Consider the following 21,984-nt stretch of genomic DNA (forward strand, 5'->3'; position numbering starts at 1 on the left):
TCTCAAATATTTAATTGAGACCTCAAAAAAGTCACACCTTAGGAGTAAAGACTACACTCTAGAAAGGACCATGATGTAGGACCAAGAACAAAACCCAAATATATCTGCTCTGTCAACAATTAAAAACAAACTGGACAGGATCGAACATATTTGTAACTATTTAACTGCCTGCCATTAAAAAAGTCAACTCTCTTTAAAAGAAAATAATATAAACCAGAATCCGTAGTATGAATCATTTAAAAATGTCTTTCACACAATCAAAAAAAAAAAGTACTAGACATTCGAGAAGCAGGAAATAAACCCATAATCAAGGAAAAATAATAATAAATAGACTTGGAGATGACCCAGATGTTGGAATAAGCAGATGAAGAGTATAAAACAACCATGGTAAATACATTCAAGAATATGAAGCAAAACATAGGCATAATGAGTAAACATATTTGGGGTATCTGTACACAGAAATGAGAACTATAAAAAAAGAACCTAATGGAAATTTTAAAATTGAAAAGTACATTATATGAAATTAAAAATGTCAAATTCATAAGCATAAGAGTAGATTGGAGGCTACAGAAGAAAAGGTCAGTGAACTTGAAGACAAATCAATAGAAATTATCTAATTTGAAGAATAGAGAGAAATACAACTGGCAAAAAAAAGAATAAAGCCTTAAAAACTTGTGGGGGGAAGAGAAAAAAATGGCATAGATGATAGAGGCTCTGTTCATCACTCTGGCGACCAAATCAAAGTTGTGACGGAAACAAGAGGCAGCAGCAAGGAAAAATCGCCTGGGATGAACATGCCATACGACTAGGGAGAAATTCAAAACATCACTCTGCAATGGCAGAAGGTAGGAAGGGGCGAGGATGTGGGGCTGCTCGGTCCTAAGCAGCTGAGACGGAGGCTGCAGCAGCAGCAGCAGAAGCCTCTTAAAGGGACAGCATCCACGAGCGGATTTTCACAGTGATGGACCTGCTCACTCTGAGCACCAGTGCCAATTTGGCTGCGCACAAAGGGCACCAGAGATTTACAGGGAGATATTGTCGGAGTGAGGGCCAAAGCAAGACTCTCTTGGTACAGAAGTACTGGTGGTATCCATTGTTCCCTTTTGTCTCCTACCAGTGTGATTGACACAGCGCTGCCATAGCTGTGATGAAATCAACCTGGATAATAGAGGTCTCTCCACCCAGAGGATTCCCTGTAACCCTCCCCAACCCGCAGCCCCACCCAAGCCACATGCAGGTATATCCTCAGCAAGTCAGGTGATCATTGCTGAGACTCACACTGATGGAGGCAACTTGCCTCAGTTTCTGATGTGGACTTTTGAGCCAACTATAAGCACAGCATCTGTGAATTGCTTGCTGAATCTTAACAGGTGGCCCTGGAGGGGCACAGGCTTGGGCTAAAGTTGGCCTGCAGCCTAACTCCTCTCAGGACTGTGCCACTGGACACCTACTTCACAAATCCACATTAATAAGACCGGGAGACTTAGGAGCTTTGCTTAGTACATAGAAACAGGTACGGAAAGGCAGCCAAAATGAGAAGACAAGGAGAAACAATATGAGAGAACAGAACAGAGATCCAGTTGTAATGGAGTCAAGTAATCTAACAGATGCAGAGTTCAAAACACTGGTTATAAAAATTCTAAATGAACTTTTGGGGAGTGTAGAGAACTCCAACAAAGAGATAAAAAGGATAAAAATGGAAATGGAAATTACAAAAAGGAACCAGTCTGAAGTGGAGAATACATTATCTGAGATGAGAAGTGTATTGAATGGAATAAACAAAGGAATAAACAAAGTGAATAAAGAAGAGGATCAAATGACCTAGTCTAGAGGATAGGAAAGCCAAGGACACAATTAGAATGGCAAGAAAAAAGATTCCAAGACTATAAAAATAATTTAAGGAGGATATGGGACACTATTAAAATTCCAAATATTCATCTGATCAGTGTAATAAAAGAAAATCAAAATGTTTAACAGCTGTTTGAAGAAATAATGATGGAAAACTTCCCTAATTTGGTGGAAGAAATAAACATAAAACCCCAGGAAGCTCAGAGAACTACAAAAATCAGGGATCCAAAGAGACCCACACCAAGACACATCATAATTAAAATGCCAAAGGTTAAATACAAATAAAGAATATTAAAAGCAGCAAGAGAAAAGCAAATAATTACTTATAAGGGAACACCCATAAGACTGGCGGCTGATTTCTCAAAAGAAACTATGCAGGACAGAAGGGCTTGGCCAAAAAATATTCGACAGAATGAAGACCCAGGATCTACAACCAAGAATAATTTATCCAGCAAAGCTAGCATTTAGAGTTGAAGGAGAGATAAAGAGCTTCCCAGACAAAAATAAGCTAAAGGAATTTACCACCACCGAGCCAGTATTACAGGAAATGTTAGAGGGACTTCTTTAAGAAGAAAAAACATGTATCAAAACAGGAATAAAGAATGGTAACTACTACATTCCTATCAATAAGTACCTTAAATGGAAAAGAATTAAGTGCTCCAACCAAAAGATGGAGTGGCTGAAAGGATAAGAAAACAAGACCCCTACCTATGAAAAGGAAGGGGATGGAAAAAGATATTGCTTTGATGGACCTAGAAGGTATTTAAGTCAGACAGAGAAAGATAAACACTATACGATTTCACTTATATGCGGAATCTAAGGAATAAAAAGAACAAACTAATCAAAAACAGACTCACAAATATAGTGGACAATTTGATGATGGACAGAGGGGAGGGGTTTTGGGGTGCTGAGAGAATGGGGTGAAGGGTTAAAGAAGTACAAATTAGTAGCTGATGGATGGTCATGGGGATGGGGAGCACAGCATAGGGAATGAAGTTAACATTAATATGTTGTCTAGGTAGAGGGTCTGGGGAGGGAGGGATTGTTTTATGAAGTACATAGATGTCTAACCAATGTACTGTATACTTGAAACTAAAATAAATAAATTAAAAAAAAAAGAATGGGGAGAACGGCATAGGGAATGCAGTTAGCATCAATATGTTGTCTAGGTGGAGGGTCAGGGGAGGGAGAGAGCAATTGGGGGATCATTTTATGAACTATATAGATGTCTAACCAATGTGCTGTATACTTGAAACTAATTAAGATTAAAAAAAAAAAAGAAGAAGAAGAAGAAAAAAAAAAACTTGTGGGAAAATACTTTACATGAAATATGTGTCCCAGAGAGAAGGAGAGGATAAAGGGGGCAGGAAAAATGTTTAAAGAAATAATAGGCAAACATTTTCCAAATTTGGTAAAGAATATTGCAGATCTAAGAAGCTTACTGAGCAGCAAGCATAATAAATGAAAAGAAAGCAAAACATAGGTATGTAGTCCAAAACAAGAAAGGAAAGATGATGAAAAAATTTTTAAAGCAACCAAAGAAAATATAATATATACAGGACACAGTGATATGAATGATGCTAATACCTCATCAGGAAAAAATGGAGTCCAGAAGACAGTGGATCAGTACCTTTAAAGTTGTGGGAGGAAAACTGTCAGCCCAGAATTGTATATCAAATGAAAATATGTCTCAAAAATGAGAGTAAAATAAAGACATTATAAAATAAATGAGACAACCCCATGATATATCCCTGAAACTGAAATGGGGTGCTTGCCCTTGCCCCCTGCAGGATTTAACAAGAAAACGAACCAGAAAAGGGAGAGGATAGTTATGGACAGACTCTAAACCCAAGCATATTAAAACCTTGAGCTTGAGTACAACTTAGGATCTGTAGTTCAATATCATTCCTCGATATGATATTTTTGAGATTTACTTTAAGGCTGTAATACTTAACTGAGTTGGAAAACCTCCAGGTCTAATAACAACCTTCTAAATTCTAAAGGTTAGCCATTCTTCAAGTTGTAGATTGAAAATGCCAAACAGTAGTTAAATTATTTCAGCAGTTTTTCCTCTTGTTCTTCGTCAGTTTAAGGTTCAGATTTCTTTTGTCTTTAGTGACCAAAGAACATTTGGAAACACTGAAGTATTGAAGAGTATTGATGAGTTGCAGGCTGACAGAGATGGAGAATGAAACTGAAAAACTGTTACTGGAATGGGGCAAAATGCATGCTTTAAACACTTAGGGACTTTTTCAGGCTCTTGTTCCTGAATATGACTCTGCTTTCACCCTCAAGAAGAATCAATTTTGAGGTTATAACCAGTCTTCTTTAGTAATTCATCTAATTTAAAAAATCAATGAAAGGAGCAGGCTCATTAAATAATAAGTCAATCATGTAGAAGAAATATAATGATATGTAGAATTGCACACATTATGTTTTCAACATATGATTGACAGTTCTTATAAATCATAGCACTGCTTTTAAACCTTTTCATAATGAGCATTAGAAGGCTCTTTCCTGCAATCACATACACACACTGAAAAAAAAAACATTAAAAATCAAATGCTAAACAGAAGATCAAGAAATAAATATCCTAAAATGTTTTAAAATGATTAATATTTTGATATAACTATATTCTTTAATCAAGCCACTTCAACATTAGATTTTTTAAAAATATAAGATTCTTTGGTTCCATTTTAAGACCCTTCCTATTTAAAAAAATGAAACTCTTCAATAACTTCTAATACCCTTAGCAAAGACAATTTTATATGGCTATGCAGTATACCATTGCAGAGACACAGATGGAGCCAAGAAACAGTCAACTGTACCTCCAGACTTTTATCTTTTAAGAGATTTGGTATCTGAAGTTCTCTTGCATTTCCAAAGAACAAATTGTAGGTTTGCTGGCAGGGGAATCCAAGCTCTTTTGCTTCAAACCAAGCAATCGCAAATGTCCCACTAAGTTCTCCCCTGCAGAAAACCAGTCTGATTTATAATCTCCTTTGGTGGGAGAATAACCATGATGCTAACTTATCTTAACATTATGCAGACTCATCCTGATTCCCTCAAACATTGATGCGAATCCAGACTTCTGACTTCCTGCTTCCATTTCAAATCAGATTGGATCTCTACCTGGCTTTCTGAATGCATTCAGATATCTATCTCCCAGCTGATGGGTAGACAGGAGTGTCAATGCACTTGAATTTCTTTTGGAGAAAAAAAAGTAAAATTAAACCAATCTCTTTAGAACGAGAAAGGAGAGAAAAGGAGGAGAATAAAGAGGTGAGATTATGAAAAACAAAGGAAATAAAGGGGGGGAGGGGAGAAAAGAATAAAAGAGAAGATCTGTGTTATAAGAGAGGTGAAAAAAATTATGATAGTTGTTCCTTAACTGCTGGGCATGAGGAACATGTAAAGATGAACTGTAGGATAAAAAGCCCCCTGTTTTGTACTAAGTAACCCTAAATGTGGGAGCAAAGAACTTTAAACTCGAAATGTCTCCAGGCAAATACATAATCTCGAGCTTCTCCCAGACAGTCATAAGTCTGGCACACAGTGCCAGGTACCAACATCAAGTGCTTCTTAACAGCTTTACAGTAGTGGCTGTAATATGTATATATATAATATATACATATAAAATAGCATATTCATAGTATTACAATTATCTTGTACACAATGATTTTTCAAACACATTACAGATTTGACTACTTTCTCTTCTTTCTCCAAAATGAAACATAGTAGCCTACACTTTTAGCTTTTCATTTTTAACTTTTTAAAAAATAACTGGTCATATTAGACAAGGCTAGAGCTAAAAAACGATTTTTCCAAAATGTCTGTTCAAGAAAACCAGTGTGAAAGTACAAGTCAGGTTCAGACTCCCAAGGAGTATTGATTTTCTTTCTCATCAAATCATAACAGAAAAAAATTCTAACTGGAATAATTTCTATATTTTCTTGGCCTTTTTGTTAAAGATTGTATGTTATAAATGAATAGACATGAGTAGTGAAGCTTTTTTCCCTCAGTTGAATATAATATTCTCCAATCTATAATCTCTTTGCTTCCTTTGGATCTCAGAAAATTTTCTCGTTATTGAGATGAACACTTCTTTATATAATCTATTTTTGAAATGAGGATACGACAATATAACAATGTTCTTTCTATATTAAAAATTAGCTGTTAATATGCACATTTTTATTTTTATATAATATACTGAAAATATGGTTCCTTTCTAAAATTATATATACATGCTAAATGCCAATCATTTAATTTTGGCAAAAATATAGATTATATTTTTGAAAAATTACTGAAATATTATTTTTATACAAATTTATTTGAGCTGTTCTGTTCTTTTAACTTAATTTTTTCATCCTTTAAAAAGTTATTTCTAAAATTGTAATTATGTGAGGTGATGATACATTAACTAACATTATTGTGGTAATCATTTTGCAATACATGTATATCAAATCATTACGTTGTACACGTTAAACTTACACTGTTACATGTCAATTATCTCTCAATAAAGCTGGAAATTTTTTAACGATCTGTTAATATTAATAAGTCCATTACTTAGCAAAATAAAATTGGACTTAATAGATTCCTCATATAAAAAAATAAAAAGAAAAAAATAAAACGTTAATTCTAGCATACTTGTGTCCTGAGATTGATCGGTCTAGAGTGAATTTTGTTAAAAAAGAATTAAAGGTTTTCTTAAGACAATGATTTATATATTGAAATTATTGGTAAATTAATGTAATGAAGAAATTAAGGAATGGATGCTATTTAATATATTCCTTTACATGAATTCTTGAATAGTACCAATTAGATTTTTAGGGTTTCTTTGATGCTTGCAAATCACTTTCCCTTGTATTTATTTTTTTTTTATTTTTTTAAAATTTCACCAGTTACCATGAAATAAAAATAGAATAAGTTGAATGTTATAGACTACATTTTTATAATGCGGTTTTTAATTTTACCTTTGAAAAATGTGGTTTTCTTGGAAAGATTTTTTACAGTATTTTCTTGTTATAATAAATACATATACATTAAATTTCATAGATTTTATTAACAATGCTACCTATTTTGACAGCTATCTACCTATAGTTGTGTAAACACCATCACGATCAAGATATTGAACAATGTTATCATGCTAAAATTTCCCCCACCCCTCTGAGCCTCCAGCAACCCTTGATGTATTTTCTATGCCTATATTTTTGTCCTTAAAAGAATATTATATAAATGGAATCATACAGTATATAGCCTTCTGCACCTAGCTTCTTTCATTTAGGATATTATATTAGAAAATAATTTAAGTTATTATGTGTACCCTAGTTAATTCCTTTTTATTTCTGCGTAGTCTTCCACTGTATGGATAGGTTGTTAATTCATTTCTCAGTTGAGGAATACTGAAGTTGTTTGCAGGGTTTTTTAAAAAATAATTCTTAATTTTTAAATTACAGTTGACATACAATACTATATTAGTTTTAGTATACAACATAGTGATTAGACATTCACATACCTTATGAAATGTTCACCCCAATAAGTCTCATACTCACCTGGCACCACATATAGTTATTGCAATATTATTGATTATTCCTTGTGCTGTATTTCACATCCTTGTGACTGTTTTGTACTACCAATGTGTACTTCTTAATCCCTTCCTCTTTTTCACCCCCAGACCCCTTTCCATCTGTCAACCATCAAAATGTTCTCTATGTGTTCGTTTCTGTTTCATTTGTTCATTTATTTTGTTTTAGATTCCACATATAAGTAAAACCATATGGTATTTCTCTTTCTCTGTCTGACTTATTTCACTTAGAATAATATTCTCTAGATGCATTCATGTTGTTATCTTACCAAAGTTTTTAAAAATGTGTTTAAATTTTTTAACTCTATTAGCATTTACAACTTCAGTTCCTGACTCCTGGTTCTGTTAAAAATTTGTTGTGTTTAGGCAGCTGGGAATATGTTTGATTTTGTATAATTTTTTTGTGCTTACTTAAAATTTTAGAACCGTAGGACTGAGTATATCATAAGAGTTCCTTTGGCTTCATATTCAAAGTCTGACAGATTTACTTCTACTGATCTTATTTTAAGATTTGTCTAAAGTTCTCCTTCTGAAGTTGAAACTAAAGCCTTCTTGGTCTGTGAGCCTTTTTGTCTGTCTTGTTCTCTTGCTCTCATGTGTGGAGAGGGAGCATCAGGACCACACTGTCCTGCTTTTTAATATTCTCCTTTTGTACCTTGCACGGATAGGAAGTTAGTCACTGAGTACCTTCTTACGATTCTCTTATATGGGTAAAAAACGTTCTGTACTTCAAGTTTTTTTTATAGAGGGGTACATCTACTTTCCTCTGTATATCTTTAACCATGTTTTAGTATTTTTCCCCTGAACATTTCACATAATTCTTTTCGTTGGGGCGTATGTAAATAAGTGGTAGCAGTATTCACCAAGATGATGGCGCCAGAATCTCTATGGGGCTAACATTGACTTTGGGAGAATGCTAAGGCACCAAATGAAGTGCTGTAAATTCTCAAGGGTCCCAGCTCCCCTGTCAAGTAGTGGAGACTGTCCTGATCCTTACAGCCGAGGGCTAAACTTAAACCCTCTCCCTTAAGCCATGTGCCTTATTTTACTCCAGACACATATTTTTAGGAAAACTCGGGAATTCTGAAGTCAGGTGGATATTTTTCACATGCTTTTTCACCTAAGAGCCTGGTTTACCCTAGAGCCACTGACTGCAACAGCCCAAGGTATATTGCCACTTGTATTGGGATGGGGCAAAGGAAAAAAGCAGCCTGGAAAACCTAGAATTTTTCTGAGCAAACTATATTCAGTTGCAAGAGGAAAAGTACTCTCGACAGGTGGGCTGGTCCTATAGTAGAACTTATAAACACTTGTCAATCATTGGAGTAACTGCAAAAGATACTTATTTTCAAGCTTTTTCCTTTATTTCCTGTCCAGAGCATAACGACTTCCTTTTGTCTTTTTCCCTTCAAGGGGAGCTACATCCATTGTGTACAGATGCAAACAGAAGGGGACCCAGAAGCCTTATGCTCTCAAAGTGTTAAAGAAAACAGTAAGTTTATTTCAGTTTATAATAGGGATCTGTGACTTGGAGAAGCCAGGAGTTCTGATTCAAAGGACAAAGGGCCAGAGAGTTGCTATGTGCAACTCAATTATGAGTGTCCAACCAAATGGGTTGTTGTCTGATGGAAACTGTGTGACATTGAAAGTGACTGGATCTCAGATTAGCTGTGGTTGTGGGGAGAAGAGCAGAAAAGAAAATGTGTAGAGCTGACAGATGAACCTTGCTTTGTATGTCAGTCATATTGTTGGATACACATATATGCCTAGATTTTCAAACGTTGGGTTTACTTCAGTAAAATACAACTGGAACTGTTTCTGGAACTGAACCTGCTCATCTAAGAAGTTTGTATTTGAACAACAAGCAAAATTTTTGTTTGGAAGTTGCTGCTTTTTGCTCTATACTTGTAAGAGAGCTAAGGAGGCAAAAGTTACTTAGACTTATCTCCAATGAGTAAGAAATGCAGCAGTTGAAAGTTCAAAATACAAATGCCAGCACGATGTAGTACTCCCTGTGCCCCAGAGAGTATTTGTCATTATAATGCCTTACATATATTTTCTGTCCTCAGGTGATTTCCCCTTATAAAACGACAAAAAGACAACATACTCTTTTATAGCACATTCTTCCATTATCAAATTTTATGTGAACATATATGTGAAATATATGTCCTTCTGGAAGCTCAATTGTAAAGTATGCTGAGAAGAGAAGTATCATAAATTTTGAAGTCAAGTAATAACTCCTTTAAGCCAAGGGATTTTTTTTTTTCTAAAGACAGTTAATATCACTAGCTGTTTATGTATTGTCTAGCCCAGGAAAATTTTAGAATCTCATATAATGAAGAAGAGAATAATAACACAGGGTTTTCACTGGAGTAGAAGTAGAATGATATTTTGAAACAATCTGTTAGAATTTAAAGCCATAGCAAACTAACAAAGACGGTTTAATTGAAACATATAATAATTTAAATGGTGGTTGCTACTAATATATTCTATATTCTGGATTTCCTATTTGGTGTAGGCAATGATTTAAGTTATCCCAGAATGTAGAGGGATCTTTTGATTCGTAAGATTTGGAACTTTCTCTTAAATTAGTTTCCATTAGTCATAAAATTTATTTGAACTGAGGATTATTAAACATTTTATTAAGTAGAATTTCCTGTTAAATATATATACTTTTTATGAAAATAAATTGACGTATTTTAGAAGGAGTAACTACAAGATAGTTTTGGGCTTGGTTGTATTCTTTTTTACTGGTTAAAAAAATTGCCAGTCCATTTGTGAATTTTTTTTTTTTCACATTTGAGGAAAGTTTAAAAGGGGTTAGATATATGGAAATATAGAAAAATAAACATCCAGAAGTCACTTGTAAATGCTCAGAGTCCCAAAGGACAAAGGGCTGTCTTAGCAAGAATTGATTTATATTAAAAGTCTTTGGATGAATTGGAATAAGAGATAGGTTAAGACATTTGGTGGGTTCATGATTCATATTCATTGGAAAATAAAGCTCTGGTTTGCCCTCACTGTCTTCTCTTCTCCACCTCTGTTGGGAAACATCTTCCTTAGAAGACAGGCAGGAAGAAAATGTGGATGGGAACCAAGTGTCAGATGGAGCTGCAGAGAGTGCTATAAGGCAGATGTTGTCAAACACAGTTACTGCTGTGCCAAATGGAATGAGAAAAAATCCCCTGGAGAAACCTTAGCTTTGTACATGAATTAGACAGAATCCCCAGCATTGTCTCCTAGAATAAACCATGAATAGAGATGTGTAAATGAGTGAAATAGGCAAAACCTCAAAGAGCAATTGCCTCCAGTGCTTAATTCCATGTAGGTCGTGGAGACGGAAACTCCTTATCTAAGTGAGATGAATGAAGCTGAAGAATCTGTTTAAAGAGGGAAAATGATGCAGGGAAAACGAAGTATTGTCCTAGCAAATTCAGCCCAGGATCTGGTCTTGAGGGGAAAAGGAGGTTTTAGAAAACTTGAGTTATTTATTTAATCTATCTATTAGTTGAGCCATGTAAAATTCTCTACAAAAATAGCAATTTTATGTGGTTCAACTAACAACTTTGGGCCACTATACTATTTTAATGGATAGTTCCTTAAGTCCTCACTTTATGACTAGACCTAAACTGAAGAGGTCTGAAAGATAGTCTATTATCTATCTACCTATCTATCTATCATCTATCATCTGTCAATCATCTGTCTATTGTCTATCATCTATCTGTGAGTTTCCTAGGGCTGCTGTAATAAACTACCACAAACTGGCTTAAAACAACAAAAATTTATTTTCTTACAGTTCATACCTATGTGTACATATTGGGAGAGAGAGAAATAGAAAGAAAATATGGCAAAAATCAATAATTATTGAATTTAGGATAAATTATTAAATGATATATGAAAATTCTCCTAAAAAGTTTGGGGAAAGCAATACTTCAATATTGAAATACTGCTCAAAATAACTTAACATTTCTTTTGGCCATTCAGGAAGCATTTCAGGATCTTGCAGTTTCTAAATGATATGATAAACATTGGTGATTCTCTGGTCTTTTATTGCCAGAAAATAGGAAATTATTGTCGAACCAACTTTTTACAGTCCTGAAAAAACCTGGACATTTCCAGAAACAGTATCCATTTGTCTCATTGCATCAATATTGAGAATAAGGCTTCGAGGGTAATAAGAGTAAACAAGAGAGAAAAATGAATTGAAGGGCTTTTTTAGTTGTGTATTTTAATTTTTTCCCACTTTGTATTAGTTATTCTCGAACTAAAGAAGTCATCAAATCTCTATGAGTGACATCATATACCTCTCTCGGGGAAAAAGTGGCCTATTTTGTAACTTTTTACTTTCAAACAGTTACAGACTCACAGGCAGTGCAGTTTTACCCCTAAATACCTCATTACCTTGCACATAAGAACTAATTGGCTTGTAGGCATCAGCGGAACTTTTACTGTGAACTTTATAAAACATGAATCAAGTGTGATGGAAAGAAGGCTATTTTTTTCCTTCATGCACGAACCCTTCATCATCTCCACTTGATTTGATATTTAGAAGATTGAATTAGAGCAGAAAGATTTACTAAGCTACTTCCTCAGGTTAATGACTTTGGGGCATCAAAAAGGATTGTGACCAAAAAAAAAAAAAAGGATTCTGACAGACACAGCTAGTAGAACAACCAGTGATATAAAGATGGAACCTTTTTACTGATGTTACATGACTTTTGAATACGCTGAACTTAAAACTTCACAAAAGGAAAGAAAAATAGATTCTAGAAAGTGTCAAAATTTGAACAGATTAAGCAGATGGAAACTTCAGCATAGAATGAATTTCGCTGAGTTAAATGGAATCACAACTTTTGAAGATTGACATGGTGATAATGGATCATGATTTCGGGAACGAGTCACATGCTTTCTCTTCCTTAGGTGTATATACCTCGGGGTGTGTCTACATAATCACACTACAGCCCTATCAGTATGTCTCATTTTCAAGAAAAATTTATTGAGATTTAAGAAAATTATGCTCACCAGTCATTTATAGTGTCCCTGAATTTTGGAGACAAGTATTTAAACTCTAGAATTCAGATGAAATTTCTAAATGTGTGGCTCAACTCTCAGAAAAAATTGCATTCAGCTTACTGTAAAATTCCTGCCCTTTCATAAAGTACCCAGTATTGAGTCTAAGAATTAATCTCAGTATATAAATTCAGAATTTGTGAGTCTGAGAGCCAGTCTCAGTGTGTAAATTCAGAATGTATAGATCTTCTGATTCTCCTTATGAATGACTGTGCAATTGTGGGGCGAGATCATGGGCTCTGGAACCAGACACACTGAGTTCAGGATCACTTCTGCTACTTACTACCTGTGTGACTTTACAACAAATTATGCAAATCTCTCATCTCAGTCTCTTCATCTGTGAAATGGGTTTAAGAACATCTAGCTCATGGTGTTTAAGTGAGGATTAAAATGAGATAATCTATGTAAAATATTTCTCAGCACCCAGGAATTATGGATTAAGTGGTGAACATTATTCTTATTATTAATCGTAATGGGTCCACACAGATATTTTATATTATAACAACACCATTTCATTCTGGCCATTTTAATGTTCTCATTAACTTGATTTAAAACTGAGCAATTAGCAGCACCAGACATATTGTACACTTCTGTATGAATAAAATTAGTTATATCATTTTTGGTCTGCTAAAGATGGATATATATTTTACTACTGTTATCAATAAAATTTAATATGTAAATTAAATTTTCTTTACGCTAAGTAAAGATTTCTGATCATATGACCTCCTACTTAAACAAATCTTGCATGCCTATGATTCCTAGATTTGGAATGTTTTCAACCTTGTGGTTCTTGTCTAATTCTCACCATTGGAGCAGTGTGACCTTGTGGTTCTTGTCTAATTCTCACCATTGGAGCAGTGTCACAGTATAGAAGCTATTGCAGGTCTAATATTAGTCATATTTTAGTTATTATAATACTAAGTTACCTATAACTTTCTGGAAAGGCTTTTCTTCAATAATTTAATTATCATTCACCTAGTAAATGTCCCTGACTTTCATAAAAATCTCCATAAGTGCTCATTTGGCCTTTTATGCTCTTCTCAGTTAGTTGAAGAACCATATATTGTGATTTGCTAATCATTTTATGAGTTGTTTTTTAATTTCTAGTCATTTTTCCTTACACTTTTATGAGTTAGCATTTGAGTATATAACTATGTTGTTGCAGGAGAATTTGAAAAGTTGCTCTAGATGAAATTACAGAATGTACACAGGCTCCTCACAAATTCTTGGTAGGTGAATCTCCAAGACATATCCATTAGAGGATATTTTCAGGTTTCTCAGTTAGAAAATAGAGATAATACCATTTCTATCACTGGGTAAACTGAAGATTATCTGCTCTTGTCTCTTTCTGTTTAACCTTTTGGAACATAGAAAACTAACCATTGGCCAGTCATTTTCCAGTTGCTGTACATAAGAGAAAGGCCTGGATAGATTTGTGTTAAAGATATGCATGTATTAAACACTGCTATAGACACTTTTAACCACTCCTGAGTATGCTCCAGAAGTGCAGGCAAGGTCACCTTTGGTCAGTGATAGAAAGGAGAATAATAAATCACTAGCTCAAATAGACTTTTTGGGCCCAATTGAGGTCTCAGAACACATTAAGGAAAGTAGTTTGCAGATAACAAGCCGTGTCAAGTGAAGCAAAACTTCTCCAAGCATTCTGTCAGTTGGAACCTATTGATTTTCATAGGGACTATTAAACCAGGTTTCTTGAAATAGGAACAGGGATATTTCTATTCAGTTTGTGACAAGTATATGTCTATAAGAGAAGAAAGGTAACGGGGTGGAATGTTAAAATCTTGGCCTGATTGGTATGCTTTATCATTCGAAGAGCCACTTGGAAGTCTGAACATTCCTGTAGAGAATTAGTTGCTGCAGATTTGTTTTCTTTTACAATAGAAATACTGCTGGAATTTGTCACAATTCAGCTTGCTTATCCACTCTCTCGTTATATTGATCTCTCATAGGTATTTTGTTAGGTTTTTTAATTAAACATCATAATTCAGAGGCAAGCTGAAGCAAAGGGTGGAGGTGGAGAGAAAGAGAGAGAGAGAGAGAGAATGAGAATATGGGCATGTGCCTGTGTTCTGTGGCCCAAACAAAATACACTTTGTAGCTGCACCACCCAGTCAGGTTATCACATTTAGCCCTCTAGTACTTCTGTAAGTAGTGGGTGGTTGGATCTAAAGTGATATTCATCCTTTATAGAGAGTCTGTGGAACAGAAAAAGGAGAAGTATAACCAGGCAAAAACAAAAGAAATCTTAGAGGAAGAGCTTATGATACTGTACCCTAGTAGAAGAAAAAGACTAGAAATTTCTCAGAGAGCTGAGTGGGTAAGGTCTTGTAACCAAAGGAGAGATGCTGGGCAGCAGGAAAGTTGAGAGGAACCCAAGGTCAGAAGATCAGTGCTGAGGTGATGCCCAGTGGGCCACACGCATGAGAGCTGAGAGAGCCAGGGGGACACAGCCTATCAGCCTCAAAGCGAACTTAGGACTCATATTGTAATGAGAAGGAGGAAAGCTGTAATCTTAGTGTTAACAGGAAAAAATATTTTAACGGATTTTTATTTCTATATTTCTTTATGGTACAAAGTTGAATGGTGGTCAAGGATGCATCCATCCATTCAAAGTACGAAGAAGAGAGGAGAGAAAGCTAAAAAAAGATCAAGTCATGGAACTCCCAAACCATTATTTTGCTATAAGAGAAAATGAATGACTATGCACAGAGAATATGAATTAGAAGAGATCCAAGTAATTGTCAGTATTGAATTATCTTTCAACTACTCTTTTTTTAAAAAGTAAACACTCAAATCGCCATATGCTACTTCAATTGTTTTAACAGTGAAAGAGCATAACTTTAATTATTAATCACTATATGGTAGTCCCTGTCGCATGTTAATGAAAAGTGCCCCATGGGAGTGTATTACTTGTAGGAATTTTAGAGAAGTGACATGCCCAGAGTACACAATAGCATGGAGAATTTGAACCTAGGGCTTTCGAGTCTCAAATCTGGGCCCTTTCTGTTTATAGCAGCTAGGTCCTGATAGAGAAAATGAAAAAAAAGAAGTCAGGAATGATCATGGCCCAGATTTGGGATTGAAACTAAATGTTGCTGATCTCTAAGCTGATACAACAAGAAGCTTTTATTGAATAGAAACGGAGAAGCTGAGTGCAGTTCTAAGTCACATTGTGAAAAAAGGGTACATAGTATTCCCTGTGTGCAGAGAATGCAAGCAAGAGATTTCTTTTCCGATACTGTTAAAACATTAATTTAATGAATCTCAGCATACAATATTTACTAACAAATGAAAGAAGATAACTGCAGAGTGTGTGATACACAAACTACATGCATTGCTTGGTGTGAATCTCTGCTCTTTGTTTTAATGGGAGATGGGATGCCCCGACCCCCCGCCGGGTGTGGCTGTGTATAGGGAGTTCTAATTTCCTTTCTGCTGCAATTGTCAATATCACAGAATAAATTCCGTTAAAGCTATTCATACTTATCTCTACCCCAGAAGTCTGAAAAATATATCAAATGTATAGTTATGTCTACAAAGCTTCCCCTCCGCACTGTGCCCCTTCCCCAAACACACACACACACACACACACACACACACACACACACACACACACACACACACACACACACACACCATGCCAAGCCGTCACTGAGAAAATTTTTCATGGAGGTTTTGAGATCAGAGTAGTCTAGAACTGTTTTTCCATCATGGCATCAGGACACATTGGGGTATTGTGATTAGTTTCAGGATGTGACATACATAATAAAACACTATTAAGCTATGAATGATTTCTTTTATTAATAAACCAAAGCAGATTCAACCACACCTATATCTGCAAATTCATTTAAAAATATTCCATTTTCTATGTCAATTAAAATTCCTCCAATACATGTAGTGCTAAATATCTGGGGGGTAAAATTACTTTTAGTCAAAGATATTTTATTTTTTTCCAGTTTGAGTCTCTTTTAGTATAAACTAATCCTGGAAAGTATCATAGAGAGAGCAATGCTAGGACATTAGCATGGAATGTGTGAGTATCTACCCAATTCTGCATACGTGGAACTTTTAAACTGAGCCCTTTAACCTCGAAGAAACTTAAGGACATGCTGATGGGAGTGCATTGAGAATGCTCACATCACTATAAAGAAAAAGATGTTGAGAAGGACTGAGCTGACACTTTAGTTACTGATTCTGGAAACATCTGGTATCTTAATCAGGGTATTTGAACGTCTTAACTATCTTAGAAAAAAACAAGCAAGGAGCTAAAACTTCTAAAAGTATCCAGGTTTTCTCTTATCCAAAGGTACCTTAGTAAGAGATTCAACCCAATGATGTAATTGATGAAGGTTAAAATGCTAATATTTCCAGGGGTATTTTTTATTTCTGTTAATTGGAAGTTTTACAAAGATAAAGTCATAAGCTTCTTGAATATCTAATTATTCAGTTTTATAACATAGATAACCACTTAGTTTTCAGACAAAAGGGCTATCTCCGGGCCTCTGTGAGTATGCATCATCCTGCCCCTAACTTTCAGACAGTTTGGGAATTGTGCACCTGAGTAATTGCTGTCCATCTGAAAGGAATACAAAATGAAAACTAAATTTTGTTGTTTGAATGCCTTCTTTGTAATTGAACACATTTTGAAAAGTATTGCCTTGACCATGTAAAAATTTAAAAGGGCACTAAAAAGAAATCAAGCAGTTTGTCACATTTCTGTTAGAACCTGAATGTCTGCAGGACGTGGCTGATACTCAGGTCTGCAGTAACTCAGGTGTGACCTTGGTGGTCAACAGTGATTTATAAACATAAGAAATGATCTTAAAACCTCCCTCAAGCTTAACCAAAGTCATACAAAGTAGTACAGCTCTCATCCCAGTCTTCAAAAAAGGTGAAAGAAGGTGTTTAAATTTAAATGCCAACAGGCATCAATTTCCTCTTTGATAACCACCAAGCAAGATCATTATATTGGACAAGTCTAAATTTTTGATGAAGTTATCTTCCATTTTTAGAAAAAAAGGATTAAAATCATATTTCATGTTTATTAGATTTTTTTTTTTACTCGAGGTGGAAGGCTTTCATAAATCCCAATATTTCTAAGTTTAGTTTGTTGCAATTGCAGTAGATTTTATGAGAAGACTTAGAAAACTACAGAGAGAAAACTGGGAAATGTTTGCCTTACTTTGACAAATTATTTCTGGAAAGGCACTGATGTTACTGAACATCTACCATGGGCTGGGAGATTTCCCATATATGCTCATTTAATCCTTACAATAATACTGTGGAGCAGTAATGATTATCTTCATTTTTTGCATGAATTAATTGAGATATTCTTTAGACAAGATAAGTGATATAATAAAGAACTCTAAATGCCAGAGCCAGGATTCAAATTGTATATTTTTTAAAATGTACAACCAAAGATGTTCATTACAGAATATTTTATATTAGGAACAAATTAATGGAAAGCATAAGTGTCTGACCATGAGGATAGCCATAGATGACACCAGGCCATTAGGAAGCTGTTTGACATTTTGCTTATGAATATTAGGTATCCTTAAAATTTTAGGGTATTTTTAGTGAACATTGTAAGAAAAAAAATTATATTTCCATATTTGAAATATGTAAAGAAATACACAGTTTAAAAAACTGAAAAGAAATAAACCAAAATGCTAATTATAATTGTGTCATATTGGTAGATATGTTCCTCCCTCTTATTTATATTTTGCATTTTTAAAAAATGTGGCTATGATATTTAATAAAAAATTATAATATGAGTTTATCTTCTTCAATCCCCAGCAACATGAACCTGATAAGAGAATGTAAGAGGGTTTACATTATATTCACTTTTTATCAAAGGATATCAATTTCTATTTTGCAAAGATGTGACTACGCTGGTATAGTCATCACATTGGGGAATACGGGAATAGGGACCTGGCAAGGCTTTTCTTTTAAACTGTCCCCTGGTAGGCACAGAAACAAAGCAAAGAATTCACAGTTGCATTCCTGAAATTATCTCCTTACTAACGGTCTCACAGCTCCTTCTTTGGGAATGCATAGTACACTCCAGGTCTCACTGTTATCATTTTCTAATTTCATCATTTCATTCTCTTCTTTGGTTGTGTTTGATGCAAAATGTGAATCATACAAATTAAAGGTAAGGTGTGCTTTTTGAAGAACACGATTATTCTGGCTGTGGTGAAAGCTCTACAGCCTATGACGGGGAAAGGAGCAGACGTGGAATCAGTACCTGCTGCGATACTGGACTTAGAAAGTCAGTAACTCCACCTGAGCTTTTATTAATTACGTTTCTTGGAACCTTTCTCATTTACCTGGAGAGATTGCAATTTTAAATAAGTGATGTAGTAACTCTTTGTGGCTCATAGTGTGGAAATCCCAAGCTATGATCTGTGCAGGTTCTGAAAGGTCTGGATACTTAGCTCTGCCTGTGAAACAGGCATTCTCTACTCCACTGGTGTTGATAATATGACAAAAATGTCATGTAGGCTCGAATGGCAGGAGGAAAAGTAACAAATTTTTATCTAATCTAACCAAAGCTGTTACACCAGGGATTTTTTTTTTTTCCTTTGAGCCACCAACCTTTGTATTCAAACACTAGCTCCATCTCTCATGCATTCATTAGTTCGTTCATTCAACAAATTACTATATCCCAAGGGGTTGGTAAATAATTCACCAACCTTTTGTATTCAAACTCTGGCTATGTCTCTCATTCATTCATTCATTCATTCATTCAACAAATTACCATATAGCAGGCATTGGTAAATAATTCTATAGATACTGCTGTGTAGAAAATGGATAGAGTCCTTGCTGTCATAGAGTTTATGTACTAGTGGAAGAATCAAATAATTAACTAGTAATTAAATGATAACATAGGTGTTTCTAAATGATTCATGCTGTGTGTATATGTATATGTGTGTGTAACTACTTTTGATAGAGTGACTGGAGAAGGCTTCTCAATTATTCTCTGAGTGACGTGAGGTCTAGCAAGTGCAGACTTGCTAGAGGGCTCCAAGGCTTTTGCACTTGCTGAGCCCTCTTAGTAAGGGCAAAGGCCTTGGAGCCTGGTCTGGGCATTGAATGGCTTGTAGACAGAGAAAATGGCATCAGATTAAAAGGGCGAAGCCAGGACATCCTGAGTTTTATGGCCCATAGTAAAGAGTTTGTGTTTATTCTAAGCACAATGGGATAAAAACAATGATATTTAAGTTGTAGAGTGACGTGTCTGATTTTCGTTTTAAAAACATCACTCTGGCTGCTATATTCAGAGGGAATGATTATAAAGGGTAAGCATCAAAGCAAGGAGACCAGTTAGAAAGTATTACAAATACTTCTGCAGCCTTTAAAGTAGAAGAAAAGTGAGACCAGGATGGTGACATGGAATAATCAATTTAATTTGAATAAAGGAATGATCAAATATCATATTAAATGCTGCTGACAGGATAAAATTCAATCCGAAAAGTAGCTACTAGTTTGGCTCCAAGTGGCTCCCCCAATGAGGCCACTAATTTCTTCTATAAGAGCCATTTTGGAGGAGTGTTTGGATGAAGACAGACTGGATTGCCCTGAAGGAGGAAATGGAGAAAGAATGCAGAAATAACTCTGGAAAAGTTTTCTGCTAAGGGGAGCAGAAGAGGAGTAAGAGACTGAGGAATGAGATCTTTTTAAATGTAAAGTTTATTAAATCAGTGGTTCCCCCATATATTCTTTTTTTTTAATTTATTTATTTTAGCTTCAAGTATACAGTACGTTGGTTAGACATCTATGTAGTTCATAAAACAGTCCCTCCCTCCCCAGACCCTCTACCTAGACAACATATTAATGTTAACTTCATTCCCTATGCTGATCCCCGTGACCATCCATCAGCTACTAATTTGTACTTCTTTAACACTTCCCCCATTCTCTCAGCACCCCCAAAACCCCCTCCCCTCTGTCCATCATCAAATTGTCCACTATATTTGTGAGTCTGTTTTTGATTAGTTTGTTCTTTTTATTCCTTAGATTCCGCATATAAGTGAAATCGTATAGTGTTTATCTTTCTCTGTCTGACTTAAATACCTTCTAGGTCCATCAAAGCAATATCTTTTTCCATCCCCTTCCTTTTCATATGTAGGGGTCTTGTTTTCTTATCCTCTCAGCCACTCCATCTTTTGGTTGGAGCACTTAATTCTTTTCCATTTAAGGTACTTATTGATAGGAATGTAGTAGTTACCATTCTTTATTCCTGTTTTGATACATGTTTTTTCTTCTTAAAGAAGTCCCTCTAACATTTCCTGTAATACTGGCTCGGTGGTGGTAAATTCCTTTAGCTTATTTTTGTCTGGGAAGCTCTTTATCTCTCCTTCAACTCTAAATGCTAGCTTTGCTGGATAAATTATTCTTGGTTGTAGATCCTGGGTCTTCATCCTGTCAAATATTTTTTGCCAAGTCCTTCTGTCCTGCATACTTTTGAGAAATCAGCTGCCAGTCTTATGGATGTTCCCTTGTAGGTAACTATTTGTTTTTCTCTTTTGGCTTTTAAGATTCTTTCTTTGTAGTTAATCTTTGGCTTTTTAATTATGATGTGTCTTGGTGTGGGTCTCTTTGGATCCCTGTGTTTGGGGGTTCTCTGAGCTTCCTGGGGTTTTATGTCTATTTCCTTCACCAGGTTAGGGAAGGTTTCCATCATTATTTCATCAAACAGCTGTTCAACATCTTGTTTTCCTTCAGGTACCTCCATGACATGGATATTTTGACCTTTAATAGTGTCCCATATTCTCCTTAAATTATTTTTATAGTCTTGGGCTCTTATCTCTTGCCTTTCTGATTGAGTGTCCTTGGCTTTCCTGTCCTCTAGATAGGCCATTTGATCCTCTTCTTTATTCACTTTGTTTATTCCTTTGTTTATTCCATTTAATATACTTCTCATCTCAGATGTGTTCTCCATTTCAGACTGGTTCCTTTTTATAATTTCCATTTCCATTTTTATCCTTTTTATCTCTTTGTTGAAGTTCTCATTGAATTTATCTGCACTTCCCAAAAGTTCATTGAGCATCTTTATAACCAGCGTTTTGAACTCTGCATCTGTAAGATTACTTGATTCCATTATATCTGGATCTCTGTTCTGTTCTCTCATATGGTTTCTGCTTCTTTGTCTTCCCATTTTGGCTGCCTTTCCGTGCTGTTTCTATGTACTAAGCAAAGCTCCTAAGTCTCCCAGTCTCATTAACATGGATATGTGAAGTAGATGTCCATTGGCACAGTCCTGAGAGGGGTTCAGCTACAGACCAAATTTAGTTCAAGCCTCTGCCACTCCAGGGCCACCTGTCAAGATTCAGCAAGCAATCCACAGATGCTGTGCTTATAGTTGCCTCAAAAGGCCACACCAAAAACCGAGGCCAGCTGCCTCCAGTGTGAGTCTAGGCGCTGCTCAGCAAGGAGCACCTGACTTGCTGAGGATACACCTG

General features: G+C 35.4%; 1 protein-coding gene across 2 annotated transcripts in view; it reads left to right on the forward strand.

Moving 5' to 3' along the window:
• CAMK4 (calcium/calmodulin dependent protein kinase IV) overlaps positions 1-21,984 on the forward strand; it is a 188,841-nt gene that overhangs the window by 93,564 nt on the left and 73,293 nt on the right. For both annotated transcript variants that reach the window (XM_011365157.2, XM_023533629.1), the window contains exon 2: positions 8,846-8,924. In XM_011365157.2, the coding sequence (XP_011363459.1) occupies positions 8,846-8,924 (79 nt within the window). The remainder of the gene's footprint in view (positions 1-8,845; positions 8,925-21,984) is intronic.

This window comes from Pteropus vampyrus, unplaced genomic scaffold, assembly GCF_000151845.1.
Source record: "Pteropus vampyrus isolate Shadow unplaced genomic scaffold, Pvam_2.0 Scaffold106, whole genome shotgun sequence".
NCBI classification, from domain to species: Eukaryota; Metazoa; Chordata; class Mammalia; order Chiroptera; family Pteropodidae; genus Pteropus; species Pteropus vampyrus.